This window comes from Suricata suricatta, chromosome 5, assembly GCF_006229205.1.
Source record: "Suricata suricatta isolate VVHF042 chromosome 5, meerkat_22Aug2017_6uvM2_HiC, whole genome shotgun sequence".
In the NCBI taxonomy this organism is placed as follows: domain Eukaryota; kingdom Metazoa; phylum Chordata; class Mammalia; order Carnivora; family Herpestidae; genus Suricata; species Suricata suricatta.
Genome location: NC_043704.1, coordinates 149,544,506 through 149,565,488, shown reverse-complemented (window position 1 = coordinate 149,565,488; position 20,983 = coordinate 149,544,506). Strand labels below are relative to the sequence as shown.

Sequence of the window (20,983 nt, the reverse complement as noted above, 5' to 3'; positions counted from 1 at the left end):
GCCCCGCCGGCAGCTGCGGGCCGTGCAGACGGCGGACGGCGAGCCCCGAGCGCACCTGGGCGCGCTGCTGGCCAGGTACATCCAGCAGGCCCGGAAAGGTACGGATGCTCCCTCCTCCGTCGGGTCCTTGTCCCCCCCTTGTGTCGCCGCGCGGGGACCCCGATCGCGACCTTCCTCCCCAGCCTCTGGCTGACACCTGGCAGCTCGGCTTTCTGGACGTCCTTTGTAAGCCAACTGAGAGCTAGTGCGAACGAGTGCGTTTATCAGGGTAAACCTTCGCTCACAAGCTTTCTTGAAACCGATTTTTGGTACGTGTTGCTGCTCATCATGGAGACATTAAAAGGTGATTACTGAGCAAATCACTGAATCAAAAAAGGTTTGCAGATCTACTACCTCCCCTCTGCTGTAAAAGGCAGAGGAACCCGAAGCCACCCAGATACTAACCCTTGAAAAACCCTCTGGTAGCAAAGAATCAATGCTGAAAAAGTGTTGGAGGACAGTTTAGAAAGAAGTGACATTGTATCAGTTTTCCCCAAAGAATGTAACCGGAGGAAAGAATCGGGTATGGGTTTGAATTCCCCTTGGCAGTGATTTAAACTAACCACCCAAGCCTCGCTTTTATTTTGCTGTTGGAGATGGCCCCGAATACAACAGGAGCCCACAAGCCACAGATCTCTCGGGAATAAGGTGACTCGGGACTCACTCGCCGAGTGCCTGACAGCCCTGTCCCTTTCCTGCGCCATCCCTGCTAGAGTTCCCCTAGGTCCCTCCTAGCTCTTTGTGTGATTCAGAGGGAGGCTCCTTCACCTGTAGGCTCCTTAGGAATCGTGACTGGGACCAGGGCAGTTTTTTTCTTCCAACCTGACCCACAGTGACACTGACGGTGACCACAGGCTGTGAGGCAGTGGGCTAAACTGGACCGACGCAGCTGGACAGTAAATCACAGAAAATGCTACTGGGAGGGGTGGAAGGTCCCCTCCCATGTGCCTGGACCTAGATTTGAACCTTAGCCCGTGGCTTGACTAGACAAGGAGGAAATGATGGGCTCAGCTTTCCAGTCTCTGATAGCTTCATATGAAGGTAAGATTGAGACTCTTTGACCAGGGGAATTCAGAAGGAAAACAAAACAACACAGAAGGTGATGTGTGACATTTTGTCCTCTCTTTAAGAAGTTGTCCCAGCTCCCCATCTTCTGTGTTGCTCTCCGGCTAATTAAATTGAGAGATGTGCAATACTAGTCAGATGACCGAGGAGGTCTGAAAACTTGCTGAGTTTCCGCTGACTGTCAGCATCAAAATAATGCCATGTCTGTCCTTGGATTTCCGCTGAACTTCGGCCACTCCAGTCTGGAATAGCGTAGGGTTTTCATTGAGCCATAACCTGGAGCCACCTCCCCACCTTCGGGAAGGAGGCACCAGAAACAGGTGCAGGAAAGAAGCCAGTTACCACACCATTTCCCCAGAGCTGACACTTGACAGTGGTCCTCCGCCACAACTCCTAGCTGGAAGTTTCTTCCTGGCGCCTCTTCTTGGCCACTTTTTCCCTTCGCCTTCAGCCTGTGGTACCAAACAAACCCGAGAAAGAATGGCAGCCTGTGCGTGCTCTGGCGGCTGACACCCTCCATGAGCACTGGCACAGTGAAAATCACAGCCTTCTGCTCGGCCAATAGGAACTGGGGATATTTACACCTTGACAGTTTCTTTGAATATGTTACATATTTTGAGATCATGCTGGGTATTTACTCAACTACTGTGCTTACAGACTCTAAACACAATACTGCACTCTTAGAGGAGTGCTCAAGAGTTGATCGTTAGGAATTGTCTGCATAGCTTTTCAGGAGAGGCAGTTCTGCTGAGGGAGCACGGGGGCGTCGGGCATACACCTGTTCCATGCCCGGCAAAGCACCGATGCCACATCTGTAACATCTGTACGGTTAGCCGGCACGGCAGCCCTGCCCTGTGCAGTGGCAGCCGGGGCTCTAGGAGAACGTGTGAGCTGTGTCACTCTGCACGTCGGGGCCAACTTTGCACATCTGAGAGTCTGCTCTGGCCCTGCGCTCCCCAGAGGGTCCAGAGGCGTTCAGCTTTCTGTTCGGGGCTCTGGGGTTTAAGGGAGCCGGGCCCTTCACTTCCATTCCATAAACCAGTTGTAAGTCTCTACTTCTGTCTGCCCTGGGGAAGTGAGTGAGGAGCCAGGCAGGTGCACACGCCGTGAGGGTGTGGGGAAGGGGGAAGTAGAGGTGTGTAGGCTTAACATAGTGCCCCCCACCCCCCACCCCCGCTGCCTGTGCCCATCCAAGCTGCACTTCACCTTCATTCACTGGAACCTGGTGCTGTGCCCAGCCCTTGGTGGGGGTGCCCTCAGCGGCGGGCAGATAGATGGGCCATATTTCCATGACTGTGTACAAAAAACTCAACTGCAGGGGTTTTTTTTAATGTGAGGACTAATATTTTACCTGAAAGATGTTGAACAATTAATTCAATAGCCAGGAGCCAGGGCTCTTTTCCGTGTGCGTAGGCTGGAGATGCCTGCGAGGGGCTGGAACGTGCTGGAGTGACTCTCGGACTCCAAGGCTGGGAAGGGATTGAGGGGGGCGGGGGGCCGAGAAGAACGGTGGGGGTTGTTCCTGCTTTTTAAGTTGGCTAGCTCTGCTTGGTTATCCGATGAGACAGAGGACCCGCTTCTGCAAGGCCGTTTGTCAATAAATAAGCCATAGTCTGACGCTTTGCAGCCCGTGGGTAGGAGTTGGCAGGGGCAGCCTCCTACCGAAGGGCTGAATGCCAGCGTCCCGAGCAGTGGGGGCGCGGTGTCCTGATCCAGGAGGAACCGAGGGCTCCTCTACACTGTGCTCTTGACGTCCCCTGGGCTTTGCCCTTCGAGGTCCCTGGGGGACTCACTGCTTCTTGGCCAGCACAGCAGGCATTCTGCTGATACCATACCCTGGAGGCCTCTGTCTGTGACCCTCAGGCCGGGCGATGTCATGTCTCCAAGGAAACCGCTCCTTCGTGTCCTCCCCCCTCAATGTGATTTATACTCAAGAATCATGCTGTTCCTGAGGACTTAACTCCTCTCCCAAAAGGCCCATTTCTCATCCAGTTATTGCATTTTTGTCAAAAGGGCTGAATTAAGTAACTTCCTTATTGCCTCTCTGCCCACTCTTCTCTGTCAGCGTTACTGACCTAAGATTTTAATCAGCGTGCCTTTTTCTCAATATCATTTATTTATTTATTTAAAGTTTTTATGTTTATTTATGATTGAGACAGAGAAACAGAGCATGGGTGGGGGAGGGGCAGAGAGAGAGGGAGACACAGTATCTGAAGCAGGCTCCAGGCTCCAAGCTGTCAGCACAGAGCCTGACTTGGGGCTTGAACTCACAAACCGGGAGATCATGACCTGAACCCGACTGAGCCCCCCAGGTGCCCCTCAATATCATTTTTTTAAAAAAAACAAGGTAGCTTTCAAATTAATTTTTAAACAATATCTTTCTAGTGATAGGACTTGACTCCATTTTTTTTAACCATTCTAACATCAAAATATTGTGATTGTGTCACCTTAACAAGAGTCAGGTATGTTCAGGATATTAAGGAGCGAACTTCAGAAATGGGTAAGGACCAAGAAAACCCTTGCTTAGCGTCCGCTGAGGGCCAACTACATGAGAAAAAAAAAAAACACCCCTACGGAGTAGAAAGACTAGGCAAGTCCCAGCTGAGAAAGGCCATGGCCAGTGAATCCACTTAAATCCTTACAGATTGGAAACCACCACCATGGCGAGCAAGTGTTCCCCTCCGGTTACCCAGACCCGGGTCCTGCCCTTCTCTTAGATTTTGGCCCAGCAATCCCACCACGTGAAAGCTCTTGGGTACCTTTAAGAAAGTGCATGTTCATATTGTCTGGCTTTTCCCATCGTGTCCTTTACGGATTGAGTTGGCGATGCTCCTGGATGTAACGGCCTTGTGTCCTTTCCCCTGCTTTTCTGTAGCTCCTTCTGGCCGAATGTCCGTCATTAAGAACCTGCAGAACGTGGACCCCAGTCACAGGATAAGCGACCGGGACTACATGGGCTGGATGGACTTCGGCCGGCGCAGCGCTGAGGAGTACGAGTACCCGTCCTAAGGGCCCCCACCTGGGTGCACCCCAGGAAGCGACCTCCTGGCTCAGAGGCGGCAGAAGACGAAAACAATCACACTCACAATTCGTTGTCTCTGCGACATTTTAAGTATCTATTTATTAAGTTTTCAATGTGAAAAATATGTCTGTAAACGTGTCTGGGCAACCTCGCCCCTCGCCAGAATTGTTGGAGCAGAACATGAACCGGCCCCTCGGCCGGGGCACCTGGTCCTGAGTGTTGCTGTGCTATTAAAGTGATTTCGTCCTGCGCCCAGTTCCCGGTGTCTGCTGAGTGCCTAGGACTCCATTCAGTCCCCAGAACCTTCCAGGGGGGCAGCCCGATACATGGTGTCCGAGGGCAAATCCTGCCATAGCTGGTCCCAGGTGGGCGTGGGCCTGGCGGAGGGCGCACACTGCGGCAGGCGAACAGCCAGGGGAGGGGCCTTCGGGGTCAGCTCCGTGGCCCCCCCGGGCCTGGGGCCCCAGCTGGGCTCCACTGCTGCGAGGAAAGAATGGGTCCTGCTTGTGGTGAACACTCATTTGTCTGGGGAAAGAGCAGAATGGCAGCTTGGGATAGAGCCTCCCATCCTCCTGTCCCCAGGGGGGTACCAGCCCCTCCCACACCGGGGAGGCTTTGGGGCCCGCTTGACCGTTAACCGAGTTCCGGAGCAATGCCGGTCAGTGCTTTCACACGCCTTTGAGCCCTCCGTGGCCCTGTGGCACAGACGTTATAGTCTTTCTTTCATTTGTTTTCCAAAAATTTTTTTAATGTTTTTATTTATTTTTGAGAGAGAGAAAGCATGAGTGGGGGAGGAACAGAGAGAGAGAGAGAGAGGGTGACACAGAATCGGAAGCAGGCTCCAGGCTCCGAGCTGTCAGTACAGAGCTTGACGTGGGGCTCAAACCCACGAACCGTGAGATCATGACCTGAGCTGAAGCTGGATGCTTAACGGACTGAGCCCCCCAGGCGCCCCTCTTGTCCTTCTTTTAGAGATGAGCAGACAGGCTCTGAGGGGTGGAAGGGACTGGCCCACAGGTCCCCAGTTAATGAGAGTTCCTGGCTCGATCACTAATAGTGTGGCCTCCGGCACCGCACCCCTTCCAGGCTCTGGCGTGCGCACGGACCACCAGGGAGTCTGGTAACCCACACCTTCTGGTTCAGCAAGTCTGGCCCTGGGCCGAGCAGGCCCCCAGGTGGTACCAGTGCCGTGGGCCTGCCCACACTTGGAGCTGCAGTGGTCCAAGGGGAGCCTGTGATGACTTACACTCCCTTGGGCTTCACCATGTGTCAGAGACAGATTTCAGGGCATGCTGGGCGATCCTGGCAGCTATTCAGCGCAGAAGCTCTCCTTTCTTGGACCGATCCTGGTGGGTCTCTTGTAGGGCTTGTGACAGAAACTATTTTGGGAGGACACCCAGAGATAAGCTAGCAGCAGCCGCCCACAGCGCAGCCTTTCCTGGCCGAGGCCTCCAGAAACCTCGGCTTCTTACCCGGGAAGGGCCCCAGGTGGCCTGATGGAGCAGGACATGCAGCCCCAAAGGGAACAGATGTTGGAAAGGATGTTGGGAAATTTACAACTGGTCCTGGATGGGCCATACTCAGCCCAGAGTTACCGCCAGGCACTCAGTGTCACCTGTCTTGGCGGTAGGACACCAGGAAAGTCCTCAGGAAGACCGGGTCCTTGCATTCTTTTATAATTATTATTTTGTTAATGTTTATTATTATTAGAGAGAGAGAGAGAAAGCGCAAATAGCAAGGGACAAAGAGAGAGGGAGACACAGAATCTGAAGCAGGCTCCAGGCTCCGAGCTGTCAGCACAGAGGATGATGCGGGGCTCGAACCCACCAACCATGAGATCATGACCTGAGCCGAAGTCGGACGCTCAGCCGACTGAGCCCCCCAGGTGCCCCGGGTCCTTGCATTCTTTAACTGAACTGAAGTCAGAATTCAGTGTGAAACTTAGACTCTGAACAGGCAGCATGTTTTATTGTCCCCTCGTGAGGGTGTTACGTCATTCAGTTCCTACAGTTTGGTCTCAAAGACACTTCAGATCTCAGGGGCCCAAGCCCTGGATCAACACCCAGATGCATACATCTTCCGCACAGGGCACATGCATCTCGCAAAACAAGGTTTTCGGGGTGTGGGAGGGGGATCTTGGGTATAGATGGGGAATGAGTATGTGTGTGCGTGTGTGCGTGTATGCGTGTGTGCGTGTGTGTGTGTGTGTGTGTGTGTGGCGGGGGATGGGGAAGGATTTGGAATTCAACATGAAATCAGCAGTGGGGAGAGGGTGACAAAGGTCTGATCTGATTTAGTGATTTATAAATCCTCAGGGAAGTGGATGGCAAAATATTTTCAAAGATAAAGACATGAGGCACACGAACATAAATGAATACATGTCAAAGGTGTCATTTAACTCATTAATAAAGAGACCACTAAGACATTATTCTTTTTCAAAGGAGAATCTATAAGACACACACGGGCCGTCAGGAACGCTGAAATGAATTTGCTGATGGACACAAAACTGGTTGTACCTTTAGGCCAATCGAATGTACTGTTTGGAATAATCTGTTACCCAGGAAAGAAATCCACTGTTTAGGGGGCAATATTCACTTACGTTGGTTTAGACAAGAATTATTTGCATGACTGTGGCTTACGAAGTAGCCCGTCAGAAACACAGACCCCACCAGCATCGGATAAATGCGCGGAGGCCCCTGGAAGGACACCACAACCCCCCACGCTCACTTCGAAGACTTCCGCGGTTCTTCCTAACACAGGGGACGGAAAGGAAGAACATTTTCTGGCTCCTCTTGGGTGCAGGTCTCTGCACAAGGAGTCTCATGGGCATGAGCTCAGGACACTGTCCCAATCTTGCCAGCGATGGTGACCCCACTCTTCAAAGAGGAAGTTGGAGCTCAGAGAGGCTAAGGGACTTCCCACGCACTTTGCCCGCAGGTGGAGGCGCCAGGGTGGAGGCAGTTGGCTCTGAACTTCTCACGACGTCACCTAGAGCCACCGTCTGGCAGAGGATGGGCTTGGAGACTCATTTGGAAGTGGTGTCTATGTGAGTCTAAATTAGATTGAATGAGTGTGTGTGGTAATTTGCGGGGGCTTAACGGGACGCCATGAGCATGGTGAGCAGGGGTGGGGAGCCCACACACCTGTTCCCGGTCCCTCTTGTGCCACCGCCGGATTCAGGCCAATTCCCTTCTGACTGCTGTGCTCTGCTCTTGTCTCCATGCCACCTGCTGACACGGGGACCTCAGAGCCAGGACACAGAGCCTCGGTCCTCCTTAGCCCCTCCCCGGGGATCACAGCAGGCTTCTGTGGCTAAGGTGCATGTCACAGAAGAGCCAGCGGCTCCTCAACAGCCATGATGCTCCCTTGCTCCCCACTCCTCTCCTCCTGCCTCCTCCCCACTCACTCCTGTGCACTGTCCCGTGGCCCCCACTGTCCCCCCTTCCTTTGTCAGCTGCTTTTCTTGAATCCCTTCAGCTGCGGGGCCTCCATCCTAGGCCACCTCCTCCTGCGGCTGTTTCTGCTCTGTGCACCCTCAGTTCCGCTAACTAAGGCTGCTGAGGGCTCCTTTTCATGGATCCGTTGGAATTTACAAGTGCAAAAGGCACTTATAGATAATAAACTCACTCAAGATCACACACTGAATTAGCGGCAGAAACTGTAAGCCCTCTCGGAGTTAGCTCCTTGCCAGGCTGAGCCACGGCAGACTTCCCTGCGGGCCTGCGCTCACTCACACCTCTAGACCTCTGGTTTAAGAGGCCTGACCGGCGGCCGGTCAAGTCTCAAGAAGGCCAACAGCCATTAAGTGGACAGGATTCACTTTCCTAAGATTCGCTCTACCAAAATCTGACTGTAACCTGTCTCATAAAGTGAGAAAATCTTTACCCTGTGGCCCCCAACCTATGGAGCCCAAATGGCACCTTTGTTCTCAGGTTCAGCCAATCACAGATAAAGGAAAGGGAAGATGGGAGAAAGTTTCTAAATACATCCTTTTAACAAACAACACGGAAACACCATCCTTCCGTTTAATCTCAGGTTGACAAGCCACAGGAAAAGAATCTTGACCACTTAGCTAGATTTCCAGGTACCCTGAGTGGTTTTTTCCAGAGACTTCAAATTATTGTGAGTTTTGAAGATCAATAAAGCGGAGGTCAAGCAAAAAAGAGGAAAAAATGTGGCCTCAATAATTTCCCACGGGCTCTGGGTTCTGAAAAGATTTATTAAAATGATCTGCGTTATTTGCCTCCTGCTCTGTGTCCTCCCGGAGAACAGGGGCAGGGGCCCCCCGTGAGGAAGTCCCTGCCAGGGTACAAAGCCCTCGCTGGACCGCTCTCCCCCTAAGTATGCTCATTATCAGTCCCACGTCTCTGATCTTGTCTCTTACCACCCCCCTCCAGTCACGCATTACCCCCCAGCCGTATCGTCTTCCTTGCTAGTCTTTGGAAACCCTAAACTCACTCCTGTCTCAGGGCTTTTGCACCTGCTGTTCCCTAGGTCTGGCTCCCTCTTCCTCCAAAAAAGCTCATTCAGCTCTAACACAACCCGCTCAGAGACTGCAGGGACCATTCTTTTAAAAAGCTCCTCCGGAGGCGCCTGGGTGGCTCAATAGGTTGAGCGTCTGGCTTCGGCTCAGGTCATGATCCCGCAGTTCGTGGGTTCGAGCCCCGTGTCAGGCTCTGTGCTGACAGCTCAGAGCCTAGAGCCTGCTTCAGATTCTGTGTCTCCCTCTCTCTCTGACTCACTGTGCTGTCTCTGCTTGTGCTGTCTCTCTCTCTCTCTCTCTCTCTCTCAAAAATAAATTTAAAAAAACATTTTAAAAAACCCTCCTCCGTTGCTCTCTATCCTTTTCCTTTATACAGTTCTCTGGCTGCTTGCAAGGTGTTTTCTTTGTCTTAAGCTTTCAGACGTTTATTTATGTTGTGTGGGCGTGGATTGCTTTCCGTTTATCTTGTGTGGGATTTGTTCAGCTACTTGAATCTGTAAGTTTGTATCTTTCACCAAACTTAGGAAGCTGTCAATCCTTCAAGTATTTCAAATATTTCTCCAGCATCCGCTCTTTCTGGTCTCCTTCTGGGATTCTGATGACACAAGCATTCAACATTTTGTTGCTGTCCTCCGTGTCCCAGAGACTTTGTTCATTTTTCTCTCTCTGTGGTTTACAATGGCTAATTTCTATTTATCAATCTTCTGGTTCACTCACTGTTTTTGTCATTTCCTTTCTGCTGATGAGTTCCAGCCAGCAAGTTTCTTACTATAGTTTCGTATTTCTCAGTTCTAAAATCTCCATGCATATCTTCTATTTCCTGGCGAAGATTTTCTATTTTAACATGTGTTTCAAGAATGTTTGCAATTGCTCACTTGAGCACCTTTATAACAGCTGCTTGAAAGTCTGTGATAGTTCCAACATGAGTGAAATCTCATCATTGGTGTCTGCTGCCTGTGTTTTCTGAGAAAAACACAGAAAATTTTTGGTTCTTTGTATGCTCAGTAGTTTTGGATTGTATCCTGGACAAGTTGAGTATTACATTATGAGACTCTGGATCTTGTTTAAGTCTTACCAAAAAAAAGTTGATATTTTTGTTTTAGCGGTTAGGTTCTGTGTGCAAGTTCCAACCCACCTCTGTGCAGTATGGTTACAGTGCGGTTCCGTTTTCAGTGAAGTAACACTGCTCTTTGGTTCCGCTTCAGGCGTGCGCTGCCCGTGACCACTGCGGGAGCTGAGCGGTGCTCTGGGCGTAACTTGAGTTCTCCCGTCCAAGGACTCGCCAGGCCCGACCCTGCTTAGTTTCCGAGATCAGAGGAGTCTGGCCTTCTGGATGGTGTGGTAGACCTTAACTTTATTTCTCCAAGTCTTTGATATGCTAATTAGGACCCAATCTAGGCCTGCAGGGCTCAGGAGTTGGTAAACAATGATACAGAGTCACTTCCCTGAGCTTTCCTTCTCTGAAATGTCCCCTGCACTTTTCAGTTCCCCAGGCTTCCCTTTTGGGTCTTGCACGCACTTGCATGTTTGAGTCCATATTCAGGTCCCAGTGGCAGGAAACCAGAGAGAGAAAAAAGCCATGGGGGCTGGCCTCGTCCTCTGGGATCACAGGTCCTCCGATCAAAGAGCAAATTTCCCCTTCTCCAGAGTTTTGGCTCCTACTAATTTCATTACTGACTGCCACCACCGCACCGTGGGTTTGCCTGGGGGCTGAGGCATGAGAGAACAGAGAAAGAGAAGAAATAGAAAACCAGGGCGTGCTCATGCTGCCTGGGCACGAGGAGCTTCTTTTTCATTCCCAAGCCAGAACTAGCGGGCGTCTCCTGGCGCGGTCTGTGCCCTAGGCCTCACTTCCGGTTTCTTGTGTGTTAAGCTTCAGAAAGGCCTCGCCTGGAACCTTCAGGGCTTTTCCACTGCCTCCCCCAGCCTTCTCTCGGTCTGGCACTTCCTACCGGAACTGTAGGATCTTGATGTGATGTCATCTCAAGATGCGCTAAAAATTTGAAACCCAGGCATTAGTGGCATCAGGCTATTCTCTAAGAAGGGGGAATCTCAAGAAACAACCAGAGCTGCTGCCATGTGGAATGTCACGTCTACCCAAGCTCCGAGACCAGCATCTTTTCTACCTTTTCCTTCCCATGGCTCTCAGGCCGGTCTGTGCGAATAGAAGTAGGCATACTTGGCGGCAGTTCAAGCCTGACCTGCCCAAACACCTCTGGACGACAGCCGGAGTGACTTCCATGGGTTCCATCTCTCTCTAAGCTCCTTTCTGGAAGGATTCAACTGCGCTCTTACATCAACTTGTGTGGTCAGTTACAAACCCTTCGCCCGCTTCCCACGCATGGAGATACACCTGTGTGTCGGGCAGTGTTGACAGGGCAGGTACCGAGACCCAGCCAGCTGGTGGGTTCATAAACCAGAGTGCAAGGCTCCAGGAACCGACAGGTAATACGCGGAAGCCAGGAGAAGGCAGAGTGGCCTGCGGGTGCCAGTCTCGGAGTGACACCGATCCACCACAGAGGCCTGGTGGAAACCAGTGAAGTTCATAACTTACCTAACTGGAAAAATGGAGGTTGGCTTCACCCTAACAGAAGACGGCAGCGCCCTCAAGTGGACAGTTAAAAAACCCACACACTCCTCTGGGCAAAGAAACTGTGGTGCCTGAGTTGAAATGTGCAGGATCAGGCCCTTTCTCCTTCCCAACCTGCTGGTTACCTCACCAGTTGGTTGAAAACTTAAAACCAGAGGATTCAGCGTATGGGTTTTCTAAGAGTGGATTTTTTTTATTATTTTAATTTTGAGCCTTTAATATGGCTACTAAAAGTCTCTTAGGTAAGGAAAAATCACCCAATGAAACTGAAGAGAGAATAAGAGAATTAAACCAAGGTAAACAAACTCTTAGATAGATCATGAGGCAGTTGGTAGCTATGGTTACCTCTAGTTAGCAAGCACCTTATGCTTTCCAGATTTGAGTGGAAGAAAATGGAAAGGAAAAATAATTCCAAATAAGTGAACATGTTAATTTCCACTGTGCATGTACTTGTACTTTGAACATAAAGAATGGGGTATAAAAATTTGTTCTCTTCACCTTCACCTCCTGTGTCTTCCTTGCATAATGAGGACTCATAAACCCATGCTGGGGGTCACTGAAGCCTCCTTGAAGGAATGGCACCGGAGGCCAGGGTGCAGAAGGACAGGAAGCTCACTGCAGAGTTCTAACCGTGGCTCGATTAGGGTGAGCGCATACAGTGTCCGAATTAACGCCTCCTGTTCCGTGCTGGGCCCCAGAGAAGGGCTGGACCTGGCTGTGGTCCCCATCAGGAACGCCCAGTAGGAGGGGCCATAATGACTTGGACTTGGACTCCTCCTTCGCAGAGGCAGAGTTGAGGCTGGCCTTCTTCCCTCCTCCTTCAGCTGCCTCTTGAATAAACCTTTCTTGCCGCATACCCTGTGTCTCAGTGATTGTTTTGCTGCGTGTGAGGCAGGTAAGTTGGATTCACTTACAAACCTGGTGGCCCAGCCAGGAGCTCTTTGGTCGTGGCTTGTCGGCCCCCAGCCAATAACGGGAGTCCAATGACCAGACCAGCCAGCTGCCTGGGCTCTCTGCCCTGGGGACTGTCCCCAGGGCCCACCCCACTGGGAGCCACCGATCTTTGGTGCTTAATTGAACTCTTCTGGCAAGAAAATGGTTTTTGGTTTCAGTTTGGACAGACGTCTCTTGGTGAGTATTTTATGTGTGACCACAGTAAACTTATTTCTCCCGCCCACTCAGCTGCCTCCAAATAGGGAGTTTGGGTTTTCTTATACTCTTTTTCTTGCTTAAGAAAAAACCGATTAGAAGTCCTTTGATTCATTTGGTGAAGCTCTAGCCTTTAGGGAGGAACTGGAAACTAGGAAGCCATAGTGCAGTTGGGATGCTCATTTTTGAGAAAGAACCAACGCTCATAGAAATATTTTATTCTGTTTGTTTGCTGCTTCAGCCTTTGGTATCTTTGAATAAAGCAGCTGTCTTCTCATTGGAAAATGGGTGTGGGGAGCTGCCAGAAGAGCTGCCAGAAGACAAGACACAGGCCTTGACCTGCAGGATCAGCCACCGGCACAGCTGAGCTGCGTGATCCCCTTCAGCTGAGGCCTTCTTGTTTCCCTCCGCAGCCTGCCTTGTTAGCCTCTCAGCGGCGTGCTGACGCTGCAGTCCCCGCCCTTGTTTCCTAGCAGCTAACTCATGTCAACTGCCCTTTATAAGACGTGAGTGGTCTCTCAATAAAGAGAGCATCTAACTCGGGGTCATGAGCTTGAGCCCCACGTTGGGTGTAGAGATCAAAAAAATAAATGAGTAAATAAATAAATGAACAAGTAGAACTAAGTTTGGTTAACAACTATGTAACACTGCTTTTGGCTTTAGAATCTCTAATTGTCACCTTGGCCAAATACATAATTGAGTATTCAGCTTTGTAATCTGTAATCTAAGGCATTTGCTTCAGCACCTGATATTTCAGACAAATTTCTCAAAATTCAACTTCTAAATGAAGTCTTCTTGACTAATTATGCATGTTTATTTGGTATGTCAAATTACATGGAAGCATTGCCAAGTAAGTGCTAATAGGTCTCCTTAGGTTATATTCTATGGATGAATGCTAGAATTGTTCAAGCAATTATATAAAATTCCTAAGGTTTTGATACATCCTAGTATAATGTCATCACTTATCATTCTAATTATTGAAATGTTGGTCACAGAATCTCCTTCTCAATTGCATCATAAGGACAAATAGAGGTCTCTGATATCTAAAGATCCTAAAACAAGAATGTCTGGAACAAATTAAAAAAAAATTGCATTCAAACAGACTTTTGTTTGAAACATTGCTGGTTCTCTAATGTTGGCTTTTCCAAATTTGAGGCTCTGACTTACAAAAATCTGGTATAATATTCCTTTGAAAACAAATATGAAACATCCCTATTTGATCCCTCCAGAATTTAGAAAGTTTAGTGAGTATGATATTGTCATGGCAATTATTTATTTCCGTAAGTTCAATAAGAGTCTGGTATCCTTATGTCAGGACATAATTGGAAACACCGGTTTTACCAAGGCTTTGACTGGAATGTCATATTTGAGAGAGATGCACATAGACTCAGATGTGACCGAACAACTTCAAGGGATAAGGTTGCCTTTATTGAGCCAATGAAGCCCCTTAGAAAAACCACCTGGTACCTTGCCTACCGGGTTCCCGGCACCTCACCCAGTGAGTATAGAAGGCCGTGTCCTGGCAGGTGCAGGAACCTCAGGATATTTGGGGGACCCTAAGAAGAGAAGCCATCAGACTTCACCTCTAATACCTATCATCTTCAGGTCAAGTATTTGGCTTGGCTTCTCAGCCTCAAGAGGTTGTGAGAAGTTTAATCTGAAATGCCGTGTGAAAATTTCCAGCAAAATAGATTAAAAACCAACCAACCTATATGGCCAATCACCATTCTTACTGTGCTTATGTAAATAGGCCAAGTTTGTTAAAATTGGATTTATTTTACAAACCAATTTGTCTCTGGAAAGGAGGGCAATTTTAAAGAAATTGTTTCAGTAATACCACTGTGGATACTAGACTCTAGTTCTGATTAACTGTCTTTGAGTGTTTGTTTACCTATAACATTGGACCGGATCCAATTTCCTCAGTTCTGGCTAGGACTCTTCAAACTAACATTTGCAAGTTTTTCCCATTCTTTCAATGTGGAATCAATGAGAACTAAAACTGCTTTTTCCTGAAGCCCTCCGCACAATCTGGACAACCTGACACAGACTTCAGAGAGAAATTGCCCCAACAGCCCATACCTGGACAAACTTCACGCCTGTTGCTGCATCAGCCACTCAACGATCACCAGAGGCATACAGATAACGGAACCGGTTTATTCCAGACATCCAGATTTGCTGCATCTCCCATTAGACAACCCAGCCCTTGGTCTGTTTATGGACACAAGCAGTTTTATGGATTAAGGACCACAAAGAGATGGATGCAGTAGGGACCCATCACTGACCCATGGTCAAGGGCACGGGAAATCAGACTGTTTGCCTCAGGGAGACCCAAAGCACAAAAATCTTGATAATGCAGAATGTTGGATATCAACATGGAACTGAAGAGTATTTCTAACGGGTGCAGAAAGTCTCCATTCCTCTAACCCCGCTCTTCACTGCAGCAAGTCATTACTAGAATGGTTATTGTCCCAATTCCCTCAAGAATAAGGAATGACCAAAAGGAATGGAAACCAGTAACCAAAGCACTAACGGTACTAATCTCTGCTGTGGCCCAACACGCACAGGTGCAACTGGTGACCCAGACTTTTCTCATTTGCCTCTAAATATCCCTGACTTCTTCAGGAGGTGGACTTGAGGGTTGCCCTCATCTCCTTTGGCTGCCTCTCCAATAAACCCTCGTCTTTCTGCATCCTTGATGTCTCCGTGTGATTGTCCTTGCACACCAGGCAGATAGACTTAGGTTCGTTCACAATACTAGAGCCCTTGTTTCTGAACAGACCATGAGGCTGTAGTTGATAATCATGATTTCCTTTCTTCACTGAGCATCCCACCTTCCCTGAAAACCAAACAGGCATGGCCACCGGTGATGGTTCAGATCTTCCCCAGGTGAAAACTCGCATTATTCTCACCAAGTAAAGAATTCTGACCAGCTGAGGACAAAAGGAACAGGAAGTAGGTGGGGGAGGAGGAATGAAGTCCTAATTACCAACCATAAACCAGGGCTGCCACACTGGCTTTTTCAACAGATGGAATATAGAGAATCGAACAGGTGTCAATGACTGAAAAAGCAAAAGGAAACCTGGGTAACATGGTGGCATTAACAGGAAGAAGCAGAGCCCCACCTTAGCAGGGCTGGGGGAACAAAGGGAAGAAGCTGGGATTCACTGAATGTGGAAGCTTGGAGTAGTGGCATTGACGTGGAGCCCAGACCTCAGAGGAGAGAGTGCTACCTGACTGTTACCGTGTGTGTGCGCGTGCGTGCACGCGTGTGAGAGAGAGCACATGCGAGAGAGTGCATGTGATGAAGGAGGTTTGGGGAATGAGGGAGAAGACGGAACTGGAACCAGCTGCTGCTTCCAGAGGAGAGAAGGGTCGCTGGCTGAAGCCTATGGGAAAGGTGCGCAAACAGGAAGTGACGAGCGTCGCAGTGAGGCTCCCGGTGGTGGCACGTGGTGCGGCAATGGCTCGCAGAGTCCCATCCCCAGCCCCATCATGTATAAAATGGCGAGAGCTGAGAAACAGCAGCTTAACAACAGGCACAGTTGACTTTACTCTTTCACACAGGACGTGTTGAACGGCTCACATTGCAGTGCGTCCACGGGCGCAGTGCAGCAGGACAGGGTCACAATGGAACAAGATCAGGTCTGCACATGTCCTACAGATCCTGAACTTCCCTTTACAGAAGGCCACGCACTTATTATTCATAGGAGGGACCGTTGTTGGAAGTGTTGCTGATGAGGTTTATGTTTTGAAGTAAAAGGAAGAAGAGCGTAACGGGGCGGGGGGGGGACAGCCAAGGGGGCACCGTGGGGGGCACTCAACATTCTTCTGGCCTAGTCACCTTTGGACATCCCTCCTCTGTTTGGGAATTCTCTACATCCCCCCAGTAGGAGCCAAACCCCCGCCCCCAGCCTCTTTTTGCAGCTGGGGCATGAGCTGTGACTCTGCCCCCACCGTCATACGCGGCGGCAGTGGTGCAGATGGGCTGCAGCGGCTCCCCTGGAGCGCGATTTGGAAATGTTCCTACCTCCACAGCTTCCAGCCCAGGTCCCCTGTCCTTAGGAGATTCTGTAACCTTCCTGTTAATCCTTACGGAGCCTCTTCTCTCTTGCAACCATGCATGGCAGATTTCTCCTGTTGGTGACTAAGAGCCCTGACTGACGCAGATGGTAAGAACAAACTGTTTGTTTTACAACTCTTAGCTCTAGGTTTGAAATGGTTCATAAAGGGGGCGCCTGGGTGGCTCAGTCGGTTGAGCCTCCGACTTCAGCTCAGGTCAGATCTCACGTTTGTGGGTTCGAGCTCCACGTCAGGCTCTGTGCTGACCGCTAGCTCAGAGCCTGGAGCCTGCATCCTGTTCTGTGTCTCCTTCTCTCTCTGCCCCTGCCCCTCTCATGCTCTGTCTCTCTCTGTATCAAAAATAAATAAAACATTAAAAAAATTTGAAATGGTTCATAAAGAAGGCTTTTAAAAGACAGGTGAGCATGGATATAATGGATGAAACAAGGTCCCAGGAAAAGGAGGAAGGGGCTGAGGTTCACTGCATCGGCGGAGACAGGGGCCAGAGTCTAGCGTAACTCCGCCTCCTTTATAGTCGAAGGGGAGCAAACCGAGGCGCGTGCCTGCTCAAGTTTACAGGTTTGGTCACGAAAATCAAGACCCTTCCTGTGTGATGAATTTTCTCTATGACCGAGGAATTTTTTTTAATGATCTATTGTCAAATTGAGTAACATACAGCGTGTAAAGTGTGCTCCTGGTTTTGGGGCAGGTTTGGTGGTTCATTGCTTACACGGAACAGCCTGTACTCATCCCAACAAGTGCCTCCTCAATGCCCATCACCTGTCTTCCCCTCTCCCCCTCCCCTGCACGTCTCCCTCCATGGACATCCTGTGGGCTGATTATTTCTCTCCTGGTTTTGTCCTTCCTGCACTCTTCGATGTGGCCTCTTTACATCTGGCTGTGGAGAGTCTGCTCTTCAGGTCATTTTCTGGGCTGTCTATACTGATGTGGGTGTTATCTAGTTATTTCCACGGGATGAGGCGGTTAGGGTCCTCCTACTCGCCATCTTCCCTGAAGGCTCTGTATTAGCCACAGTTTACAGATCGTAACTTAAGAGCCGTTGGAATTATTTGTCGAGAGATTGCCTGAAAAATCTTGTCTTTCTCTCCGGTCAATATTCGTCCTCTGAGGCAGGTTTGTCTATGGTGGGTGTTGTTACAATAAAACATGGACACATCGTAGGTACACCTTGTCCCCTGCAAGGAGCAGGACTGCCAAGCTGAACTAGCTGGATGAAAGAACCGACCCCTTCACCCTGTTAAACACTGTGAGACATACTGCTCGTTCCAAGTACGTATGCAGGTATTTACTGTGGAAAATCACGACTGACGACTGGCAATGACTGCGGAATGAGTGAGTCCTTCCGTTAAATGCTTTATGCATACTTCGAATGAATAACATCCGCTATTCTCAAAATTTTACTTTTCCTATGTTACGTTTTTATATTCTTGAGATACATATGTAAAGATGGATATATGTGAAGATAGATATTTTGAGAGAGAGAGAGCATGAGCAGGGGAGAGGGGCAGAGGGAGAGAATCCCAAGCAGGCTCCATGCTGTCAGTGCAGAGCCTGTTGTGGGGCTCGATCTCACGAACTGTGAAATCCTGACCTGAGCCAAAATCAGGAGTCGAACGCTTAACCGACTGAGCCATCCAGACGCCCCTTGAAATATAATTTAATGTCTTGAATCTAATAATTTAAAAGTTGGTTTTGTATTTTCACTGTTGTATTTGACAAATATTGGCCCATATGAATTGATTCAAAGCAGACCAACAAGTGCGTCACAACTAAGGATTGAGAAGCACCATTTTAGAGGTCTGGAAAGTCCCGGGGCTTGCTGGCCGTTGGCACCGGCTCAGGGATCCCCTCTTCATCCCTGTGTGTTCAGGGGGTCTGGACTCCAGCTTTGACAAGGCAGACTTGGGGGAGCCAGAGACAGGAAATTAGCTGATGAGGGGGGCGGTGTCTACCTACCCAGTTCCTAAGCCGGGTACTTTGTGTCTTTGGTGGGTCAGTCCCAGACCCTCTGCGGCCCAGGGCCCACTCGGACCAGCTGAGCACATGCTGCAATACTTCTCAGTCACCAGTGGGGACCCAATGGCGTGAAGGCCACTGGCCGGAAACAGGCAATGAGGAGAGTCGGGGCCGCGTGGAGCCACCACTACACGGCCCCTTAGTGTCCTGGCACCACGGGCCCCAGCGAGGACCAAGGGTTTATCTACCTGGGGGCTTGGGGAACAACACATCTGGTTTTTCTCTTCCGAAAAGATGTCCCTAAACTCTGGCCCGCTTGCAAATCTGCTGCCCTGGCTGCAGAAAGCCCCGCGCGTCCCGCTGCTCGCGGTTGGCACCGGTCCCCTCCTGCCTCTCTTCCCCAGGCTCAGGTCTGCTCTCGGCGCTGCTGAGCCTCCATCCTGCTGGTCTGAGCTAAAGGCTCCACTTTCCCTCTCTGGTCTTAAATCTTTTGGACTTGAGAGCAGAATCGGCCTGAGCCTTGGCACTAGACACGGGAAGGCCCAAGCACCGCCAAAGGGACACTCTGTCACTGCGCTGTGGCTCTGCCGGGCTTGGGACACGTGGGCTAAGTATCACAGAGGAAAGGGGGGTGACGCCTTAGAGGGTGACGCCAGCTCCAAATATTTTTGGAAAGGGCAAGGAACAAAAATTATTTTTATTTCCTAATGTTTATTTATTTTGAGAGAGAGAGAGAGAGAGAGAACGAGCAGGGAGGGACAGAGAGAGAGGGAGGGAGAGAGTCCCAAGCAGGCTCTGCACTGTCAGCGGGGCTCGATCTCATGAGTGAGATCATGACCTGAGCCAACATCGAGAGTCGGGTGCTTAACCGACTGAGCCACCCAGGCGCCCCAACAAAAATTATTTTTAAAAGGAAGGTATATTATAAGAGGGTGGACTTATTTCCAAAGGTGGAAACAGTCTACTCTGGAATGTTCTGTAAACTATGATTCGCTTTCTTCTGTCTCCTCGGTGTGGCGGGGTACACGGAGGTGGGCTCCTTCCCACATTATGCTGAGTTTCTGTACTGACGCAGCCCGCCTGTGAAGATGCTGTCCCCCTGGGCCTGGAATGCCTCCCTCCGTCTCACCTGCCCACTCAGACCACGCCTCCTGCCTTCCCTCCGTGTCTCTGTCCACGCGGGCAGCTTCCCTGCGGAGGGGGGGGGAGAGCAACCCCACCGGACTCCAGGATTGGAGGTCTCCTGCTGCCCTCAAGTGCCCTCTACTGGCTACAGAAAATCCTCCAGGATCGGTTTTCCAGCCAAAAGCCCACACTGAGCAAAATAATTTTTCCCTAAATTTCCCCCCAATCCATTTAGGCAATTCGGAATAACTTCCCACCTCCACAAACTTCTCCTGGGCCGAAGCCCACGTTCCAGGTGGCCGCACTCCTACGAGCCGGCGGGGGGGCTGCGGCGTCTCCTTTCTCCCCGCCGCGGGACAGGCCCCTAGGGCGCCCCTGCCTCTCTGCTCCTCCCAGGCCCTGTTTGGAAGTGAGTCCCAGATCTACCCTGGTGGCAGGCACTTGGTGGCCCCTGGGGATCTCTCTGAGGAGACCCACTTGCAGCCACATCTACTTTCGTGCGGTCACTGTCCGGGTAAGGGGGAGGGGCCTCGGCCGAATTCTGGAATACCTCCGTTTTCCTGCCCCCTCCCCCACCCCCGGCTGTGAAACTAGCGCATCTGTACTTAGATCCTCAGACTCCGCTGGGGCTTCTCCAGGGACCCTAGAGTTGGCCCAGGGTCAGCGAAGGTGAGGGGTGCTCTCCAGTGCCCCCCTTCATCCAGCAGCGTGGAGAACCTGCTGAGTCATGGGAGCCGCGGAGAGACAGTAAGCAGTACAAGGAAAAGAGCTCAGTGGGATTCATCCCAAGGCCTTTGGTCTGAAGGCAAACCTATACTTAGTTTTTTCTGTCCCCATTTGAGAAACCGAGAATTTGATGTCTTTGTTCCTGGTCCCAGCAACTACCTCTTTGACAAGGCCATGGCGCCTTCCGGTTCAGCTCCCTGGGCTGGGGATTGGGCTCAGGATACCCAAGAGGAAATTCAACTTGGAACAGTTAGGGGAACCCGGCCCCCCCAGGAGCCTCCTGCCATAGCCAGGAGGCAGAAAAATGCACTTCTTCTTAGAGTTTACAAGATGCTGCCGTATGCTGGTAGGGGCTTCCCACCTTCAAAGGGTTCCTTTTCTTGTGTCTTTAAAACATGTTTTTTCTTTTTAAATTTTTTTATTTTGAGAGAGTGCGAGCAGGGGAGGACAGAGGGAGGGAGACCCAGAATCCGAAGCAGGCGCCAGGCTCTGAGCTGTCAGCACAGAGCCCGACGCCGGGCTTGAACCCACGAACCGTGGGATCATGACCTGAGCCGAGGTTGAACACTTAACCGACTGAACCACCCAGGTGCCCCTCTTCTTTTTCTTTCTTTTCTTTCTTTCTTTTCTTTCTTTCTTTTCTTCTTTTCTTTCTCTCCTTCCTTCCTCTCTTTTCTTCCTACCTCCCTCCCTCCTTCCCTTCCTTCCTTTCCTCTATGCCCAACACGGGGGCTCAAACTCACAACCA

General features: G+C 50.4%; 1 protein-coding gene across 1 annotated transcript in view; it reads left to right on the top strand.

The window, feature by feature from the left end:
- The window catches only part of CCK (cholecystokinin), a 6,268-nt gene extending 1,887 nt beyond the window's left edge, over positions 1-4,381 (top strand). The window contains exons 4-5 of the mRNA XM_029940498.1: positions 1-98; positions 3,980-4,381. The exon at positions 1-98 is cut by the window's left edge and continues 57 nt beyond it. Coding sequence (XP_029796358.1) covers positions 1-98; positions 3,980-4,113 — 232 coding nt within the window. The 3' untranslated portion in view covers positions 4,114-4,381. The remainder of the gene's footprint in view (positions 99-3,979) is intronic.
- Positions 4,382-20,983: the final 16,602 nt, after the last annotated feature.